This window comes from Schistosoma haematobium, chromosome 1 (assembly GCF_000699445.3).
Source record: "Schistosoma haematobium chromosome 1, whole genome shotgun sequence".
Classification (NCBI taxonomy): domain Eukaryota; kingdom Metazoa; phylum Platyhelminthes; class Trematoda; order Strigeidida; family Schistosomatidae; genus Schistosoma; species Schistosoma haematobium.
The window spans coordinates 56300707-56321221 of record NC_067196.1 but is presented as its reverse complement, the minus strand read 5'-3'; the positions used below and the strand labels follow the sequence as shown (position 1 = coordinate 56321221).

The 20515-nt window shown below is 35.1% G+C and overlaps 1 protein-coding gene across 1 annotated transcript in view; it reads left to right on the top strand.

Moving 5' to 3' along the window:
• MS3_00001669 (uncharacterized protein) overlaps positions 1 to 20515 on the top strand; it is a 153542-nt gene that overhangs the window by 94051 nt on the left and 38976 nt on the right. Inside the window, exons 4-7 of the mRNA XM_051209139.1 lie at positions 8845 to 8902; positions 9012 to 9352; positions 10289 to 10333; positions 10366 to 11627. Coding sequence (XP_051074568.1) covers positions 8845 to 8902; positions 9012 to 9352; positions 10289 to 10333; positions 10366 to 10428 — 507 coding nt within the window. The 3' untranslated portion in view covers positions 10429 to 11627. The remainder of the gene's footprint in view (positions 1 to 8844; positions 8903 to 9011; positions 9353 to 10288; positions 10334 to 10365; positions 11628 to 20515) is intronic.

The following is a 20515-nucleotide window of genomic DNA, read 5'->3' as shown; positions in this document are numbered from 1 at the left end:
TCGATAAAGCGCCTCTTCAACAGGACTCATTGAGTAAGTACTACAGTTATATTTGAAGAAGACACGAACTGATGACCGAAACGTCGATATCAAACGGTTACCCGATAAAGTTTATAAATCGACTCCAGGACCCCCTTTTCAATTATTCCGCGGAAAAAAAGGTTTCTACCTCTTTACCATGTAGAGAGGAAGCGATCAGTATGGTTTCAAGATAGAGACGAAAAGCAGCCATCGTGAAAAGTGATTTTGATTGAAAAGATTAAGCCCATTACTTCATATAGGTCTAGATATTTTACAAACCATTGTATCACACCCCATTGCATTTATAAGTTCATGTTTGTGTGAAGACACGTAATCGACCGATTCAATCAAGGGTTGTAAAACATGTGCCTAGATGGCTTCAGAACCAACTAGTGTCAAATACTCCAATAGACGCAGGAAGTATAAAATCGTGCTCATCGATAGAACATAGTTTACATCAATATAACTTTTGAAAAGTTGCATAGAAATTGCTTAGGTTTGTCATAATCTTGGATATTCACAAATTAAAATCCTCTTTAGATGTACAGAAATAATTAGTCATGACCTTGAATTTACCCTGATAAACCTGAAGCTATTTTATGGCCCAGGGTAATGTAACAATTCCCTATTCCTTTCATATTATATTGATTTTTTCTCACCTTTATTTACAATTATTATTTTATGCTTATTTGAACTTTTATTTAATTGACCTTTATTAATTTCCATATAAAACACCTTGACAAATGTGTGTGATCAGATTGTTTGAAATGTGTAGTGGAAATACATCACTTTTTTCAGATCACCTCTGTCTTCTCATTGTCCTATCAAAGTTTGTTTAAAATTATAAAAGTCACATTATAGGTTGTAAGCTTTATGTTATACATTGTCCATTTAAGTTCAAATATCGATCAGATATGTGTAAACAGGTTTAGTGTACTTCATAATTTCTATTGAAAGCAAACAATCTATTGTATTAATGAAGTTATTAGGTTAAAAATTAAATATTAATTGGCATGGTGCAATCATGAAAAGTAAGACAAGTTAGATTTTGCATCCACTGACTCTCAATTGCATGATTCATTTTCAGCGTTCGAAAGATCTAGTGTCTCTTCTGATGTTAGGTGGTCGACAGGAGACCCTAAATTCAAGTTTCGTGATAGACGACACTTATCACCCCGACCTACATCCAGTTTCGATTAAACTGAACCTGCGTTAACCGGGCTCATAGAGACATTGCCACTGAGCCATACGGACAGCAACTGACCTCCTGTAAAACTGAGATCCATGGTCCAGGATTTCCACTGGTATACCAACGACCCTATTCCATCAAAACATAGTTCAGGTGATGTGAAGATATTTATTCCATTACCTACATCGCAATTTATCAATACTGTGGTTTGAAAAAACTTAACTACGGTTACCACTCAGTGGATAATCAATGTGAATGTCTCTTCTATTATTGAGAATAGAAATCCATAATAATACAATACATAACATAAACTATAGTTCAAATAACCAGTTAGTTATTCGTTTGAATAAAAGAAGAATTAGAGAGGGGTTTTGTGGATAATATAGTGCTTTAATAGTTGAATTCATGAATCAATTGAAGATAGACCACCTTGGAAAACCTAGAAGCACTAGATAGCCGTTTCCTCCTAATATGGGACTCCTCAGCAGTGCGCACCCACGATCCCGCCTCGCGAGATTCGATCCCAGGACCTGTCAGCCTCGTGAGCGAACACTTAACCTCTAGACCACTGAGTCGGTCGGCATCCGACGGTGTTAATGTCTAACTTCAATCTATCCACGAAGTTACGCCACCGTCCACCATTGTCATAAGTGAGTTACCATCTCACAACAGACCCGGTTGAACACACTGGTCACGGCTTCTCACTAGAACTCCAGGAAATACCTCTTGAAAACCGTCGCTAGTGAGCATATGGTGATTATATTCAGAGAGGGGTGACAATAAAAATATTCTTATAGTACGAAATGAAGAATGTATAGCTTATATTTGAGTTTGACATTTCATTAGTTTTAGTAATCTCATGTTACACGTGGAAAGAATAGTTGAATTATCTATCACATTTTTAGACAGACTGAATAAAAGCGTAAATCAAATTGTTCGAAGTGAGAAGTAGAAAATTAAACTTCATCTATGTGTTGTGCTACTTCACTGATATTTTTTTCAAAATCACTAAAGTGAGTCAAAATTAATGTTTTTCTACTCCATCATAATGCATATATTTCATGCAGCTGAAAATAGTATAACAAAAAGACATAACAGTTATAAAAATGTAATTGAAGTTTCAATGTGAATCCTTCACATTTTTGATAACTTGCCATTTTGTTATGCCACATGTAATAACCTAGTTGATAAAATTTTGATTATCATTACAGGTCTGATAATTAGTAATAAATTAGTGTAAACATCTCAATCCTGGAAGAAGTCAATTTCTGTTTAATTAGCTCAATGATAACACCTAGGATTGAGTTACAAAGAGGTCCACGTTAGGGTCTCACTATAAGTGTCAGTCTTTTCAAGATTAGAGATTACCTTATTGACAGCTGTTGACTAGCACTGAACTTAGGTTCAGGGTCTTTCATGTCAACCATCTCCAGCTACTTATCGTTAGGATAGACAATGGATCTTTTCATGTTAATTATATTCGAAAAACGCAACATTTAACTTCGTTTTGTTTGTTTGATTCCACCAAACCACTTATTACGGCCAGAATAGTTCAGTGAAAAGATCACTTTCTGTGAAGCTGAACGACACAAAATCAAGTCTATCAGGGTGTATCAGTCCATCAAGGTTATAGGTACACCTTTATGACGAATTTAAAATAGCACAAATCTAGATCAAGGGTCTCATGTTGACTGTCTCTAACCACCTTATATTGTTTTCAACTATCTACTTCTGCTCTGAACTCGAGATCAATATCAACATCAAACACGCCGAAATTTATATTTTACATTATTGAAAGATGATAACATATTTTAAGTAGTTTCATATACGTATGATATATAGAGAAAGATAATAAATATTATAAACTGTTTTTAAGTTTGAGTGTTTCAGTTAAACGAACACGCCGAATAACTCTTTAACATGTGGAATTCACTAAGTAATATAGAATTGCTTTTTTAATACACTTTTGTGATCTCGTTTTGTTAATTTCACAATCAACGACTGTCTCCAGATAAATAAATTTCGTTTTATGCATTTTGATTTGACAAACTGTCAATAATGAACAAATGATAGTGAAAAATATTGAAAAAAGGACTAAAATATTCTCTAATTAATGGTATATAGTAAAACTTCGGCAAAATTTCTTAATAAATACACTGTTTAGCCTGAGTATTAGTGTAGATATATATCGTTCACACTGAAAGCTAGAAAATAATGATCACAAAAGTAATCTTTCATACAATGAGATGTCAAATAAAACTAATGATAATGTAGTATTGGATAAAATTAACAGTTCGAAATTATTCATCCCAATTTCATTGCTTTTTATTAACAATGCTGATATGATTTGCTCACAAGATGTCGGTTGCTATGGCTTTTTTTCAAATAAGCTCAGAAACCAGATAATTACTTGTTAAGTGGTATATAAGTTGTAAATGCTGGATAGTTTTATGCTTACCAAACGAGTGTTCCTAATCTTTTAAAACAGGATATTTAGAAAAATACAAATAAACTTTGTTATGATCTTGTTGTTGTAACGGATTATTAAAACGTCATGATTAAATACATTGAAAATCTTTTTTCAGAGATGTCTGAGACCTGTGAATTCGGTTGTTGGTATTAATTTCTTTTTTCCCTGATATCATCTGGTCAATAAACGTTGGTTATTAAGATCGGTTTCAGTGATATCTACCAATTGATTTCGCCAAGTAATACGTTTTTTGACAAATAACGCTAATCAATATGTATATTGCCAAATATTGAAAATACACACGTTTAAACATGTGAAAACGGAAGGAAGTTCTCTCATAATTATGACTGTATCTACTATCGTTTTTACAAATTAATCATTAAAATGGAAAGTTTGTGAATAATTCAAAAAACTGAATTCCTTTATTACTACTCCTCTTTGAATTAATGAAAGTCCATATTAGTGGAACAAGATTTTTCTTTAGTATAACTTCAGTAAATATATCTCACTTTGATAGGCTACTTCTGTAACTATGTGGAGTAAAATTTTAAACGGTGTAAATTTGTTGCCGTCAATAAATATAACGATGCCATGAGACGTTTTTCTCATCGAAATAGTAAAATAAATGAAAATTTAAGTGATTTTGTCCCTAGCTAACATTCCAGAATGTTGGATTGATCAATAATCTTTGAAATTAATTAGTATATATATATACATAGTATACATCTGAAGAATCCATAAAGAAGCAAATAGTATCGATTGAATATTAGTGTTACATTTAACTAATGCTTACTGAATTACTTGATACGAACCATGGATTAATTAAAACTTTTTTATCCTTAAAAATTATTCATTCATTTTTTTATCTTATAGGTAGTGGTTAATAGTAAAATCAAGAATGTACTTTTTCTCCCTATTTAAAACTTGTTGGATGAATGTGTCAACAGCATCTTAATGTTGACTAACACACTAATCTTCGCTTCCAGTATACAATGCTAAAGCGTCTAATGCACTAACTACTAAGATATGTTAATTATTAGTTTTAAGGATTTGCATTTTATTTCTTTTCAAATATCTAGAATTAAATTAATAGGACATTATCTGAAATACAATAGATATGTTAATGCAAACACTGTCGAGATATATATTTATTCATCCTTGTAGGCTAGCATAGATCGATGAGATTCGATTCTAAATATATGCTAAAGGAAACGCTTACAATTTCGACATTTTATATCAAGGCAGATGAGTGATTCACCATAGATTTTAATATCAGATGCATTTAGTGGATTAAAATTAAAGAAAATGTGGTCTAGTAATGGTAAAAATTGAAAACAAACTATATGAGTTGTATGGATTAGTTGATAAAGCGTTGGATTCGTAATTTATGAGAACTTTAGTTTAAGTCTGAACGAATTGTTTCGTATTATTTGCGAGCCGAATTAATGTAACTCATGAAGGAGGAAAATTATATTTGTGAAAAATTCCAGCAACTGAATTTCAAAATTCCAAGGTCTCACTCGGCTAATTGGTTCAAGCTTTTTTTCAATGAATTACGGTCAAACACCAAAATTGTCGAATATAAATACATGATTCACTGGTTAAGTTTATACTAGATAGGTCGTCCAATCATGTTAATAAAATTAAAAGTGAGACTTGTCGTATTGTGTAAGTCATCTAGTGAGGATGAATAAACCAATGAAAGTTTGTGTTATTTTGTTAACCAAGCTGATTTCAACCAAATTAACTGATTAGAACAAGTAAAAAATATTAATGTTGTCAATATAATAACAGAAGCAAAATGTAAAATGAAGTTCAGGTTTGCTTAATAAATTAGTTATCATGGGACGGCTAATGGTATTTCATCTCTCCTATTTATTTTGCTTGTATGGGTAAATCAAATCGGTAAATTAATGATTACCAGCAATGAAGAGACCTAATCGGTAAGAATCCTGAGATATACTTATTCAATTCCACGATTAGCGATTACAGATTTTTATCCAAGGATTATTTCGTGTTGCCTTGTGCTCTGTAATCAAGAGAAAAATGGATTTCTTTCCATGAAATAAAGGAGTCTATGGTTCAACATACAACCGACTAGATTGCAGATCGTGTTCAGTGCTGTTATATTTCAGTTTATTTGTGAAAAGTAGTCTTTAATATTGACACAAATACTAAGTGAAACCATGACTACTGTTGGGATGTCATCATCTAATGTTGAAGTCATTGGTGTTGAGATTAAAATGAGTTTAGATTAAAACTCTCTTGTGTCTGTCTAACTCTTTAATCTGATGTATTTCAATAACTTGTTTCAAGATCAACTAAAAATGCTTCTGTTTTCCAACATGGGTTTCCTTTAAAAGTTAGTAATAATGTTTATAGATATCACTTATCGACGCTAATTTGGTTATATGTATTCTTAAAGTAAGATCATTATCTCCTAGGTGAGATGGCAATATCTTCACTCAGTTTAGCATATGATGTTAGCTGGTATAAGAGTAGTTTAGAAAAATGCAAGGGACTGCTAAATCTAAGCACGATATCAATCTAATTTGAGTCATGTTGATAAGTGCAGACTACCTAATTAAAGTAATTACGACTGCCGTGACCAGTAGTGAAGATGTTGGGTGACGTATGTGACAATCGGCAGCAACTTCTCAGGTGACTTAGATCCAGAATTTTTTAATTATTAGTACATGTTGTTTCTCTAATATTTTTTCATCAATCATATTATCCATGTCTAGTCTCTTTTACTACCTTTGTTACAACAACTAATATGAATACTCATGGGTCTTCGGTAACGTTCTTGACATTTTCATTTTACTGCACCGATGTGGTGTGACAAAATTAAAGAAGTCTGCTTTCTATAAACAGACATCATAATTATTGAGTTGAAAGATAGGTAATTAACAAAACTCCTGACAGTAGGTATGCTTTTATATTATTCAGTCATAAGAATTCATTTTGTAAATTGTTTGGTGCATGATAATTGATTAGTTGTTTCATATCATATTAAATGGAAATTATTGGGGCATTTTGTTTACATTAATGATAGAAGCATAATCTATCCGTACTTTTAACATAATTTTTGGAAGATTGGAACAATTTAGTATTTTACTGATGAATCCAGTGTTATAAAATAAAAGGTAATATATTACTGTATGAAATATGTTTTAGTAAAAAGCGAATGATTTGTGGATGTTGAGACAATTCATCATGTTAACCTAATATGACCAATGGACTAATAATCATGAATGAGAAATATAAAAGAATCTTAACAAATGTTTTATTACACTGAAATCATGAACCGGTCAATATCAGAATACTATTGAAAACTCTAAACTTACAGCAATCATTTGCTCATTAGAGATCAGTTTCGAGAGGAAATTCTTGGGGTTCTGTAGAGAAGCTTTAACCAGTGGAGTTCAACCGTATCGAGCGTGAGGTAGTTACAACCGAAGACAATGGAAGATAATCACGCAGTATCGTAGATTGAATGAAGCTGAACATCCGGACCGTTGGATGTAATCTCGGTTGTTTAGAGATTGAGTGTTCGTAAGCAAGAACAAAGGTCCTGGGTTCGAGTCCCCCGCTTGAGGTCATGGTTGCACATTGCCGGGGATTCCATACTAGAAGGACATGGTCGTCCAGTGCCTCCAGGCTTTATACGGTGGTCTAAAATTGATTGCTTCATGGATTTAATGGAACTCAACGATTTCCATAATCCTTTACTTATAATGTTTTATTCCTTGACAAATGTTCACCTGACCTCCAAAATGTTTGCCCATATGGTTAACTGAAATCAGTATATGTGAAATACAAGTTGTGGTTGACATAGACACAGAATGGGAGAGTTTTACATGTCATACTATTAATCATTTTTTTAAAGCTAACAAACATGTTTATTTGTTAACTAAAACAACATAAGGCTGATTTGACAGTTTTGAATTGACTTACTGCAATGACAACCTGTCAAACAAGTACAATTTGGTTCACCTGATCTAAACTAGCAACAAAAAATTTATTTTAAAAAATGGCATATAACAAAATAGTACGATAAAGCATTATCTTGAACAATGTCAGTAATGGAACTAGACAACCTGAAGGTGGAAAACTGACTAATTAGTTTAAACGGAGACAATTTTTTCTACGTGAATACAAAATCTAGTAGATTTCAAAAAATACTGACAGAAACCTATGGAAGTGCACTAAAAAAGTCAGAAAATAATTTCGAAATACTGCACAAGAATATTTTTGTGCCTCAGCCTATATTTATTCGATAACACCGATAGTGCTACTCAACTACCTAAACCAATAAACTGTAATGCTCCAGGTAAGAAACGATAGATCTTGTATAGTTACACGTCTCTAAGTTTTCTTATCAATTAAACAATGTGAAATTCATAACAGACCTTATTACATTAAATTACTGAGGATCGTGAAGTTAGAAAAACAAGACAGTATCTACATGTTTACACTCAGCTCAAACAAACGTGGAGCGTTATCTTGATGCCTGACATACTGAAACATGTATATTTATATTGAAACAACCTAACCAATAATTTATCAGCCTTCTTTCTACTCAATAACAGAATGCTACTTCCTATCATGCACACCAAGTGTGAGACTTGAGGAATGAATAAAATATGTTTAGGAGGTCTTAGAATCAGTATGATCAAAATTGAACTAGTTTTCAAAAAAGAAATTAATATTGAAGAATATAATGCTGTTTTATTTCAGTCAATGTGTGGTACTTCATCATTATAAATTTCTAGCGTTTAGATTAAGAGATGAAAGCCTATCAGCAAATCACTATGTTTTATATGGCATGTGGATTAAATTCTGTAGCATCCTGTCACTCTTCTGTTTTTGTTCTTTTGAGTTGATGAATCAGGAAATCGGAATAAAAAAACAATACGTCTCCAGAAATAGTGGTGACTGTATGAGTCATCATAAGAAAACTAGTGTATATATATATATAAATAGGTAACACACGTAATGGATATAGACTATCATTGAACAAAGGTATATTGATAACACTTTTTATTGATAGCTAATGTTGAGTCATGTCATTAAATTTGGAGAATACCAAGTTTTGGTGATTTCTATCTTAGCCAACGTATATTTCATACATTAACAATCTGTTTTATTGATTCTCCTACAGGTGAATGGTATTTCGGCCATTGATCTGAATCATGAAGATGTCGTTGAGCAGATTCGCTGTAAGTGTTTACATGATTATCACTAAAATAATGTGCAAAACACTCTAATTTAGATTAATCATTCATCTAATTGTTTAACTTTATTAATAATTCATTATATTTCTCTTAGCGCGAAACCAAGTCTCTTTACGACTCAAGAGATTACGTTATCAAGTGGTTGATGGCTTAACTGGATATCGAGTAGGCTCTATGAGAAACTTAACCTGTAATGAAGCTCCAATTTTGAGATCACAACAACGTCATCATTACCAAAAACGTCGATCAGTTCGAGAGTCTTCATCAACAGGAAATACAGCGTCTGCCGTAGTTAAACGAAGACCTCGTCTTGGGACGCAGACATTCAAAATAGCTCGAAGTTGTTCACCCCCTCCATTAGCGCCAGTCGGTTCAATGAATGATTCAATAGGTCCACATACAGATGAAGATATTGATTGGAGAAAAGAAGACGAGGTAAAGCTATTGACTTGATTGATTTAAACTATTTTGTTATGATCAATTCAATATTTTTATTGATATTTAAAAGAATAATGTAGGTTGTGTTCGGCCAATTAGTTCATGAATTCCTGTGTTGCGTTTACGCATAATTTGTTTGCGTACATTCAAGATCAGTATACACTGTAAAGCAACATGAATGACAGATCACTTAACTAGTGTATTTATAAAAACCAGAATTTCTTTTCATTTTTGAGGCAAATAGCAGGTTGATATTTTTTTAGTATCTACATCACGCAAAATATGTACATGAACCATTATAGAGTTACTAAGTTGGGATTATTGCTTAATATAGTTTCACTGTATGGCATTTTCTTTTATAAAACACCTTTTTAAATAGAAATTCTCGAAGTCTATAAGTTCAAGTATTTCGTTTTTGTTTATCTAATTAATACTAACTAACTAAATTACAAATTCATAAGTCGAACTGAAAAAAGAACATATGCAAGAAATTTCAATACATTTTATTTACTACCACGTATTTAATAACAATTCTAATAGTTATTTTTATTTCTATTGTAAATACTCAGTGGAGAAGTTGGAAATATAACAATTCAATTATCCTAACGATATTGCTGATTCTTGACTAACCAACAATTTTACATCATTTGTTCTCTTTAAATTAATCCTTAATAATCTACAAAGAGATTTACTGTGCCAATCATTGTTAATGTTTTTTTATAGTTTTGACATACAGGAGACTTTTGGCATTTACTTTGGAAAGTAATTAAACTTGAGAAATACAATAGGCTAGCAATATTAAGGGGATTGAGTAATGAGTTCTCCTTGGATAATTCAGTGTTTTAGGAAGTTTAGTTTCGTTTTTAATTAGAAAAGAAACTTATGATTTATTATCATTATTATTATTGATACTATTATTATTATTGTTTTTAGCCGTATAATCCAAAACGTGTAATCGAAGTCAAGAATAACCAATTAGTAAGGTTTATATTTCATAGTTTCAATTTTAGCACTACTTAGACACAAATCCACAACAAAAATTCCATTTCAAAGCTGTGAAAGTTGTTGATTGAGTGCGGTTCCATGTCATTATTCATTCAATGTCATCTTCTGACGGCTTAACGTTCGAAGTTTGTACTCATTAACCACAGAAAATATACCCTCTTTGAAAGAGAAGTTAATTAAAGTACTGTATGGGTTTGTTATATTAGTTTCAGATTTCTCAACAATGTACAATTATGATATTACGTGACGATTAACCATGAAACCTAATTTCTTGTGATGAGCACGTTGTTATTGAGCCGCTGGCTAAGAATCGAATGATACATATATTTAGACTGTAGTCAACTTGGAATATAGTGCGATTCCCACACACTGTCACTAATAAATAACTGCCGTGATCTATGGAACCACTTATTTGAATACTAATCAAGATCGAGAAATTTTCATGAGAAGTCGTTACATGTGAAGTAAAACAAGTCATGGAAATGTAATTTATTGGATTACGATCAGAGGATTAAGAACGATAACTGACTTAGTAATTAGTGATGGACTAGCTGGAGTTCATTTTGATCTCTACTTTTCTTTGCCGCAATTAGGTTTCTTGAAGTAAATATCTTCTAACTCATTAAAATACTTTTTACCTTGTCTGATACATAGTTTGTGGGGCAAGTTCCTTTTACCTAATTCTATCACTTTAAGAGATTAAAATCTTCGGACTTATAATACAAACATCATGAAGTCAGTGTGAAAGGTATACGTTTTCAGATGAGTACTCTAAAACTATCAAAGGTGACGACTGCAAATATAGCAAATCAGAAAATTCATTAATTACCTAAAGTTCTGATGCTTTCATTTCTGCTAGCTACAGATTGGAGCCGACAATGAAACTGACACGAACCATACTTCAGAGACTAGCGCCTTAGTTCACGAAACATTTCCAAAAATAGATTTGATGAATGACAACACATATCTACAATCTAACCTTGTAAACGTGCCAACCAATGAAGGTATAGAAACAAGTAAGAATTTAGCCAGTAAAAACTGGATTCTTTAACCTTGAAATATGAGTGGTCGTAAAATATTGGCCGCTCAGTTCAAAAAATTGTCTGAATGTAATTACTTGGATAATTCCAGGAGGTTTATCTTGAGTCTCTCTAGGTAGATATAAGTGCGTGGATTTATATGCCGTTTGGGATATTTATTATTTACATAAAAAATTATCAACCTGGTTGGTATAACCAAGCTAACGCGGTCAAATCGCCGCAAAACTGTGAGTTTTGGTATCGAGTACTTGTATATCATTCAAGTTATTTTATCATTGTATAGAAATTCTCTTATATGCATAGAATTTGTGTTGATGTTGGCAATTTTATGGAATACCCGTTGTCTATCTGTTTGGATGCTCCCCTATAGGTGCGGTGCAGTTAGACGAAAATCCTGCACGGTGCTTCACTTTTAATCTAGTCTGGTTTGTAACCTTACGTTTGGTTTCACATTATACGTACTTGCCTCCGTTTTTAATTCTTTTTGATCCTGCCTAATATACTATACCACACGTGTAGTTCATATGACTACGTTCAATTAGCCTAACCCCATGTTTTGCTTTACATACTGAATTACTAACTAGAATTCTCTTACTAACAGCCTAATTTAACGGATTTTACATGCTAAATGCCTTTTCTATATAACGTCAAACATTTATAAACTGCTAATCATTGTCTTTATGGAACTATCTGTTAGTATTATTAATTAAAGGTGTGTCGACTTACAGTACTGTTCGTCAGTATCATCGTCACTATCATTCGATTTTTATCTAATAGTGTGTGAGTGCATCATCAAGTAAGCTTATACATCAATATTACAGCTACGCTCTGTCAGTTTCCTCAGTCTAATTGTTGTGGTCAAATCCCGAAATACACCTGGTTCTGTGAACTACGCTATGCAAACTAAATAATTGTATCAGTTGTTACGGCTTAAAAATGTTGGTAATATAGGTAACTAAGCACCACATTCAGCTCAGCACAACAATATTTGTTAACTGGTTTTGTCTTATGGCTGGATACAAATTTGTACTTGTTCCGCGTCTGGAAAACAGTAAACTTTTCATATAGATGGTAGTAACTCGTACTACCAAAATGTTTGTAGTTGATATTACATTTGCTAAAAACTAGTATCTAGATATTTCAGCAAGTGTAACTGTGCTTAGCACTCCCCTCCTGTGGAAATCACATTTTTCAATTCTTTACTTGTTCTGTGTATGCCAAAACTATACAGCGGATGTAGTTTTTATAGGTTTTCAATATTTATCTGTTTTTATTTTGTATCTTCCAAACTATAAGGAAGGCTGTCCAAATGTTCTCTAGTAACCAAAATTTTCACATTTTAGGGTTTCATTAAGTTTAACTACTGATCATGTGAAGACTCGCGACCGTTGTTGCTACCTTGCTATGCTAATGAGGTGTGGCAACTTGGACCGATGCACATATGTGCCTGGTTCGACGTTGTGACTGACTGACTAACTGACATGTGAAGACTTCTTTATGTACCTTCAAGTTAGTACCAGTTTAATAGACAGTAAAAATATTATGGACACTACAGAGACAGTAAAATCTAATCTGTTGGTAACAGCACTTTTATTCGACACACTAATATAATACATTAAAGAGTTAACCTGGGGGTGAGGGAGGGTAACGAAATAATAAACAAGGCATAAATAGGCGGTGTATAATTAAGCATAGTTGGAGTTAATTCATAGGAACCTCTGAAAATAGGTTTCGTGCTTGTTAGTCCTCGTCAACAAGACATGTAATCAACTGATAGAATTACCCCTACTTCAAAGACTCAAATCATTGTTAGCTATATATTGGTAAAGTGTATTACTACTGAGGATAATATGAAACTGATTACTATCCATTGACCTGTTTCTTTCAGTATAATAAGCTGATTACGTAAATCACGTAGGAAGCTATAAGTTTGAAAGACATTAAAAGTCAGCCAGTCACGTACATGGAATTGGGCACAAATGTATATCAGTCTAAGTTGTCACGTTTAATATTATCACAACAACAGATAAGTAACAAGATTAAAGGCAACTAAATAGAAAGTACGGTAGAGTATGGTTGCTGTTTAAAACCAAATAAAGAATGTATATAAAAGATTACGAATAAAGTCAAGAAGAATGTCTAATAAATTCAAGGTAAAATAAAGTAAATATAGATCCATGTCACTGCTGCCATACCACTTAAGGCCTTCGTTCGTAGATTATCTTGTGGGGCTCCACCAGGAAGTCCACAATTAATATAGCTTAGGTCGAGAGTTCATGATTTCAGGAACTGGTATGTCAGTCTCCAGTGTTCGTTTAAACTAGCGTGTTGGGAGTAGTTGATGAGTGATGAGTGACTCAACTACTTACAACCTATGCATACCATTTATTTATTTATTTATTTAAACCCATAAACATTGATAAAAGGAGACACCAGATGTACATGCACCACACTGTCATTCGATTTATTTGAGGGCTGGTGTAATGCCCGAGCGTCTAAACTGAAGCAGGTGGTTTTCTTTTGAGGTCACTCGCTAAGCCTTTGATATAGAGGTCTAATCTACATGGCGATGGAGAAACTTTAGGAGATGAAGTTCCATAGTTGCCGCTAACCAACAAAAGGTTTATACGCCTTTTGTTTCCTTAGGATCCTGGAGCCCATATGTACCAATGGTTTGGAATCAGGGTTTTCCAACTCCCCTAGTTAGACTCTCCGTGTTCACCAACTCAGTTAAAGCTCCAGACATTCGCTTTTCGTCCTCTGAATTTCGTAAACAGCATCGCTACCACGAGAAGGCAGTGAGTAAAACTTCCCTGAGAGTGACTGTATACGCGTGACCATGTGAGAGCGTTACGAGAGGGAGCTCTGATTCTCCCCACCCCGACCGTACCAGAGCATTTGATAGCTTTTATACTATGTTCCATAGTCATATATTAGTATGAAGCAATGTCGCACACTGAATAATTACTGTTTACTTAGCTAACGGACATTTTGTTTGTAACAAGTTGTGTAATCAGTCGAAAGTCAATTAAACTGTCTACTGTCCTATGTTTTATGTTTATTATCAGTCCTTTCTGTCTTTAACTTATGTGCCTCTGATTTTTTTCGAAACACCGGAAGTTTTGGTCCGAAAACGAAATCGTTTGTCGGATGTTTCGAAACGAATTCAACTGTAGTGTATGTAGAATTCAAAAATTGCCTTTTGTACGAATTACCATTTATTAAAGCCTGTTAGAATATTTAATATGATGTGAAAAATCAGTCAACATCTATCGATTGTTAATCTGAATCTCCAGAGTTAAAAAATGATTTTAAATACCTAACTGTTTGCCGAAATTATCCCAATCAAAAACTAAAAACACGAAGCTATGGTAAGTGGAAGAGTTTGAGTTATTCGATCTTTGGTAATCATATGTAGAGTTTTCGTCTCAATTTAGTGCTTAGCCTACTTATCCCAAAGATTAGATCCGAAGCCTTCAATGAATTATGAAAATTTTTGCTAAAATTTGGGTAAATTCATCTCTCCGTATTGGACTTCTTGAGATAGCAATGTGTTCTTCTTATCAACCAAACATATTGCAGCCTCTTTCGAAAAGTGGATGCATTTATAGTTACATAGGACGGGTATACTGCGCGGCAGTCCGTTCTGTTTTAATTTACGGCAGCGAAACATGGCCATTAAGAGTAGAAGACACTCGTAAGCTATTAGTATTTGACCACAGATCCCTTAGAAATATTGCTGGCGTCTGCTGGGATCACCGGGTAAGTAATAGTGAGGTTAGACGCAGGGTATTAGCGAATGATGGTAAATCAGTTGATGAGGTTATGAATCTTCCTCGACTGAGATGGTTGGGCCACGTGTTACAAATACCTGAACACCGATTACCACGACCTGCAATGGTGACTAGTGTAGGGGATTGTTGGAAGAAAGTTAGGGCGGCCAAACCAAAACGTGGCTTGAAGACATTAACTTCTAGTCTTTGCCATGTTGGTAGATGCAGACTACTTGATTGACTATCGTAACCAATGGTTGGAGATTCTTGGTGACATGGCTCAGAATCGATCACGATGGCGTCGGTGTATACACTCTCTGTCTTTCCGTAAACTAAGAGATTAAAATCACTTCATATCTTTCTTTCTACGAACTAATTCTTTCTTCCTGTATTATATCCTTATATACAATCTTTTATATATTACCACCATTGAATTAACTACTTCTATGAATCCGGTGTTCATCTTGCTGTGCTAACGCGGTATGGCAACTTGGACCGGTGCATATATGTGCCTAGTCCTACGTTGTAGCTGACTGACTGACTGAGGAAGACGAAATTCTACTGTTTACATGCCTCAGTTTCTTACCCTCTCTCTACATTCGATCACTGATAATCAGTTACATTATGTTATTCCCTCCCGAATGATGTAGAAAACTTCGCCCACTTTTTATTTGTAGATCTGATCTCTTGAACTAAAAACAATGTATTGTCGTTTTTACTGTCATGATGTAAATTATTCGTATGTTTACTTCGTTTCACTGTAATAATACGTTTTTTACTGTAAAATGTATATCGTTTATATCCAACTTATTATCTGTCCGGTCATAAATTTGGGTAACAAAATAGTTTATTGTACTGTAAAACACAGTGCAATAAATATTAATTTTTATAAACTTATCCTGGTTAAAATACCTTAGTTCGTTTTCTTATGCTTGGTAATAATGAGTGGGTGCATTATACTGTGAATAATTTGTGGTAATTTGACATTTTTGTTTTGACCTGTTATTTGTGTCTTATATTATTGGGATAGATTCACTAAACTACAAGTAAATTTATGTTCATTTGTAGTTATAACAGTCGTATATTGATTAAGCTATCCTATAGGAGTTGGATAAAAACATATATGTATGGATTTTGTTTATCCAGTCATTTATAATCAGAACATAGTTTGGAAAAAATGCGCATCAGTCCGAGTTATTAAAAGAGATCAATACAACAAAATGAGTTTAGCAAGATGAGTACTGTAGGACTAAAAAAAATCGTGGTATCGATGAAATCAAAACATTACAAAAACAACACGAAAAGGAAACATATATTACGGTATATCGCAACTCCAGATTCAAGGAAAGAAAAGAATTAAATGAGGTAGTTCTCCTATGATCGATTCTAAGCGATGTAATTCAGCGTCTCCAACTGCTGGTCGCGGTTATCATGCGCGACCCAACTAGGTAGTTTAAGACTGCTGAAACGGTTCAGTTGAATAGTCAGTGATTGATGCTATATCTTGGTTTAACAGTCCCCCGCTTTTTTAATACTTAGTACTTTCTTAGTCAGCATTTTGGACTGAGGTAGGCAGTGGTTAGGTATGCATAACACATGTCTTATGTACCTCACTCAATACAGATTTATAACCTGGTTATCCCACGTCTGACGTCAGAATAGATTACTTAGTTGTTCCTATACATAAGCGATGCTTCGAAGACATCTGTGATTAAATACATTCAGTCTGTGCATGTCATCTGCTTTCATTGACCATGGTTCATAACCACAGATTTACATAGCAGTCTGCTACGCCATCAGATGTGTATCCTTCTTTCAGGATAAGAGAGTTGGTAAACGTGCTCAGCTGCTTCACTTCTTGTCGTCATTTTAGGCGTTGATGTAGACCAGTCCTAAAGTAGTCTTACACACTTCACTTATAGACAAATCCCAAACATTCTCTTTTACGTTACTCAAGGGTTTCAGAAAATTATTTAATCAACATCTTCGTCAAACAGGAATAAGTTATATGCGTACCATGACGAGATTCATCAGTTTTTCAATCAAAGTTGTTCATAATTGATCGCTAACACCCTAATAACTCAAGGCACCAAAATGATATTTTCTTTTTTCTCTGTTACTGTCTGGTCATTGTAAGGCGTTTTTCATCAGTTATACTACAATTACAATCTCGATTTATGAGGCAGAAGGTTATTTGTAGCAGTAGTTACTTACTCCTGTTCCCCCTCGTGGAGGAGCATAGGCCGACCATCAGCACTCAATATCCAACCCTGTCTTGGGTAACCCTTTCCAGTTGCTATTGATCCTTTTCATATCTGCGTCTAATTCCTGACGTAGTGTGTTCTTCGTACTTCCTCATTTTCGTTTTCCTTCAGAATCCCAGGTTAGCGCTTAACTCGTGATGCAGTTTGATTATTTCCTCAATGTATGTCCTATCCACTTCCAACGTCTTTTCCTAATTTCCTCTTCATCTGCAAGCTGGTTTACTGTCGGTATCCAGTCAACAGACATGGAGTATCTTGTGTAGACAATTGTTTGGAAATATTTGCACTTTTTTGATGATGGTTGTGGTAGTTCTCTAAGTTTTAGCTCCGTAAAGTAGGACTGTTTCGACGTTCGTACTGAAGATTCTGACTTTGATATTAGTTGACAGTTGTTTTGAGTCCTATATGTTCTTCAACTGTAAGAATGCTGTCCTTACCTCACCTTTACGTTTGCATCTGATCCTCTACGTTAATCAATGACGCTGACCAGGTACGTGAATTTTTCTGTGTTGCAGAGTCTCCATCATGTGTGATTGGATTGGTGTTCTCCGTGTTGTATTTGAGGATCTTGCTTTTACTTTTGTGTATGTTGATGCCTACTGATACAGGGGCTTCTGATTCACTGGTTGTCTGCATTTGTTCGCGTGTACGAGATAGAAGGGCCAGGTCATCTGTAAAGTCCAAATCTAATTGAATCCGAGCCGTCCATTGTATTCCATGCTTTCCCTCCGATGTCGAGGTCTTCATAATCCAGTCGATCACCAGAAGAAAGAGGAAGGGGGGAGTAATCAGCCTTGTCTGACTCCGGTCCTCACTTGGAATGCATCTGTTAGCTGTCCTCCATGAACGACTTCGCTTTGTAGTCTGTCGTATGAATTTCGGATGATATTGATGATTTATTTGATGGTCATCCTGATTTCTTCAGTCAGTCAGTCAGTCAGCTACAACGTAGGACCAGGCACATATGTGCATCGGTCCAGGTTGCCATACCGCATCAGCACAACAAGATGAACACCGGATTCATAGGAGTGGTTAGGTCAAAGGTAGTAATATGTAAGAGAAAGATTGCATATAGAGATATAGTACAAGAAGAAAGAATTGGTTCGTAGAAAGAAAGGTATGAAGCGATTTTAATCTCTTAGTTTAAGGGAAGACAGGGAGTGTATACACCGACGCCATTGTAATCGATTCTGAGCCATGTCACCAAGAATCTCCAACCATTGGTTACGATAGTCACGCGGACCCCAACCAAGTAGTCTGCATCTACCGACATGGCAAAGACTAGAAGTTAATGTCTTCATGCACTGATGTCACGTTTTGGTTTGGCCGCCCCTAACTTTCTTCCAACCATCTCCAATACCGGATAGCATTGCAGGTCGTGGTAATCGGTGTTCAGGTATTTGTAACACGTGGCCCAACCATCTCAGTCGAGGAAGATTCATAACCTCATCAACTGATTTACCATCATTCGCTAATACCCTGCGTCTAACCTCACTATTACTTACCCGGTGATCCCAGCAGACGCCAGCAATATTTCTAAGGGATCTGTGGTCAAATACTAATAGCTTACGAGTGTCTTCTACTCTTAATGGCCATGTTTCGCTGCCGTAAATTAAAACAGAACGGACTGCCGCGCAGTATACTCGTCCTTTTATTGATAGACGGATATCTCGCCTTCGCCGTAGGTGACGCAAGTTGGCAAAAGCCAATCGAGCTTTTCGAATCCGTGCTGAGATTTCGTCCGATACCAACCCATTAGGGCTGATCAGACTTCCAACATAAGTGAATTTGTCAACGCGTTCGACTACTTCACTCCCTATCCTTAATTCAGGTGTTGACGCAGATCAGTCCTGAAGCAACAACTTGCATTTAGAGGGAGAGAAGCGCATTCCAAACATCCTGGCATTGTTGCTCAGTGCTACCAGAAGACTCTGCATTTTGTCAGCGTCTTCACCAAACAGGACTATGTCATCTGCGTATTCTAAGTCGATAAGTGGACCTCCTGGTAGGAGATCAATACCCGAGAACTCAGTCGACGAGAAAGTTATTTCCATCAGTAGATCTATGATGAAGTTAAACAAAAATGGGGAAAGTGGACAGCCTTGACGGACACCACTTGAGGTTGCAAAAGTAGATGACAGTCCGCCATAAGCTCTGACTCGACTAGTAGTGTTCGAGTAAAGAGCATTTACAAGGTTTATGTACTTCTGAGGTACGATTTTCAATGACAGACACTGCCACAGAATCTCGCGGTCTACCGAATCAAATGCTGCTTTTAAGTCGAGAAAGACCACCATTATCGGACGCCGATAAGTATGCCTGTGTTTTAGAATCTGACGAATGGTGAATATGTGGTCGATGCAGCCACGACCAGGTCTAAAGCCAGCTTGGTTCTCTCGTGTTTGCAGTTCACGAGTTTTAGTTAGGCGTCTGATAATTATCGAGGCTAGTATTTTAGATATTATATTAGTTAAACTAATCCCTCTGTGGTTGTCACAGGATGATTTTGACCCTTTCTTATATATTGGGACGATGAGTGATTGTGACCAGTTAGATGGAATAACGTCTAACTCCCAGATTTTAGCTAAAATATTAGTCAACCTAATCGCTAAAATTGGACCACCATCCTTAAAGACCTCTGGAGCCAATCCATCTGGACCAGCTGCCCTTCCTCGTTTCAGATTAACTATAGCCTTTTGAACTTCAGCAAGAGTTGGAGGACCTACTTCAATGTTCCATTCACACTGTCTGGGAATGGAGGGTAGTTGTAGAGTAGCTGAAGGCCAGCTGAACTGTTCTCTGAAATGTTCTGCCCATCGTTCTAAACGCCTGGACTGGGAGCAGATGAGTGTATCGTCTTTTTCCGATATCTCACTTACACTTGACTTATTAATTCCAGTTTCTTTTATTAGTCTGTAAAGCTGTCTTGTGTTCCCTATAGTCGCCGCCTTTTCCATCTCTTTTGCTTTCGTTGCCCACCACTGCTCACGGTCGTTTCTTAGACTTTTTCTTAACCTAGATCTGATTTGTTGTCGCTCTTCCTCATGTTCAGAACCTGATGGGACGAGTTTGCGAGAA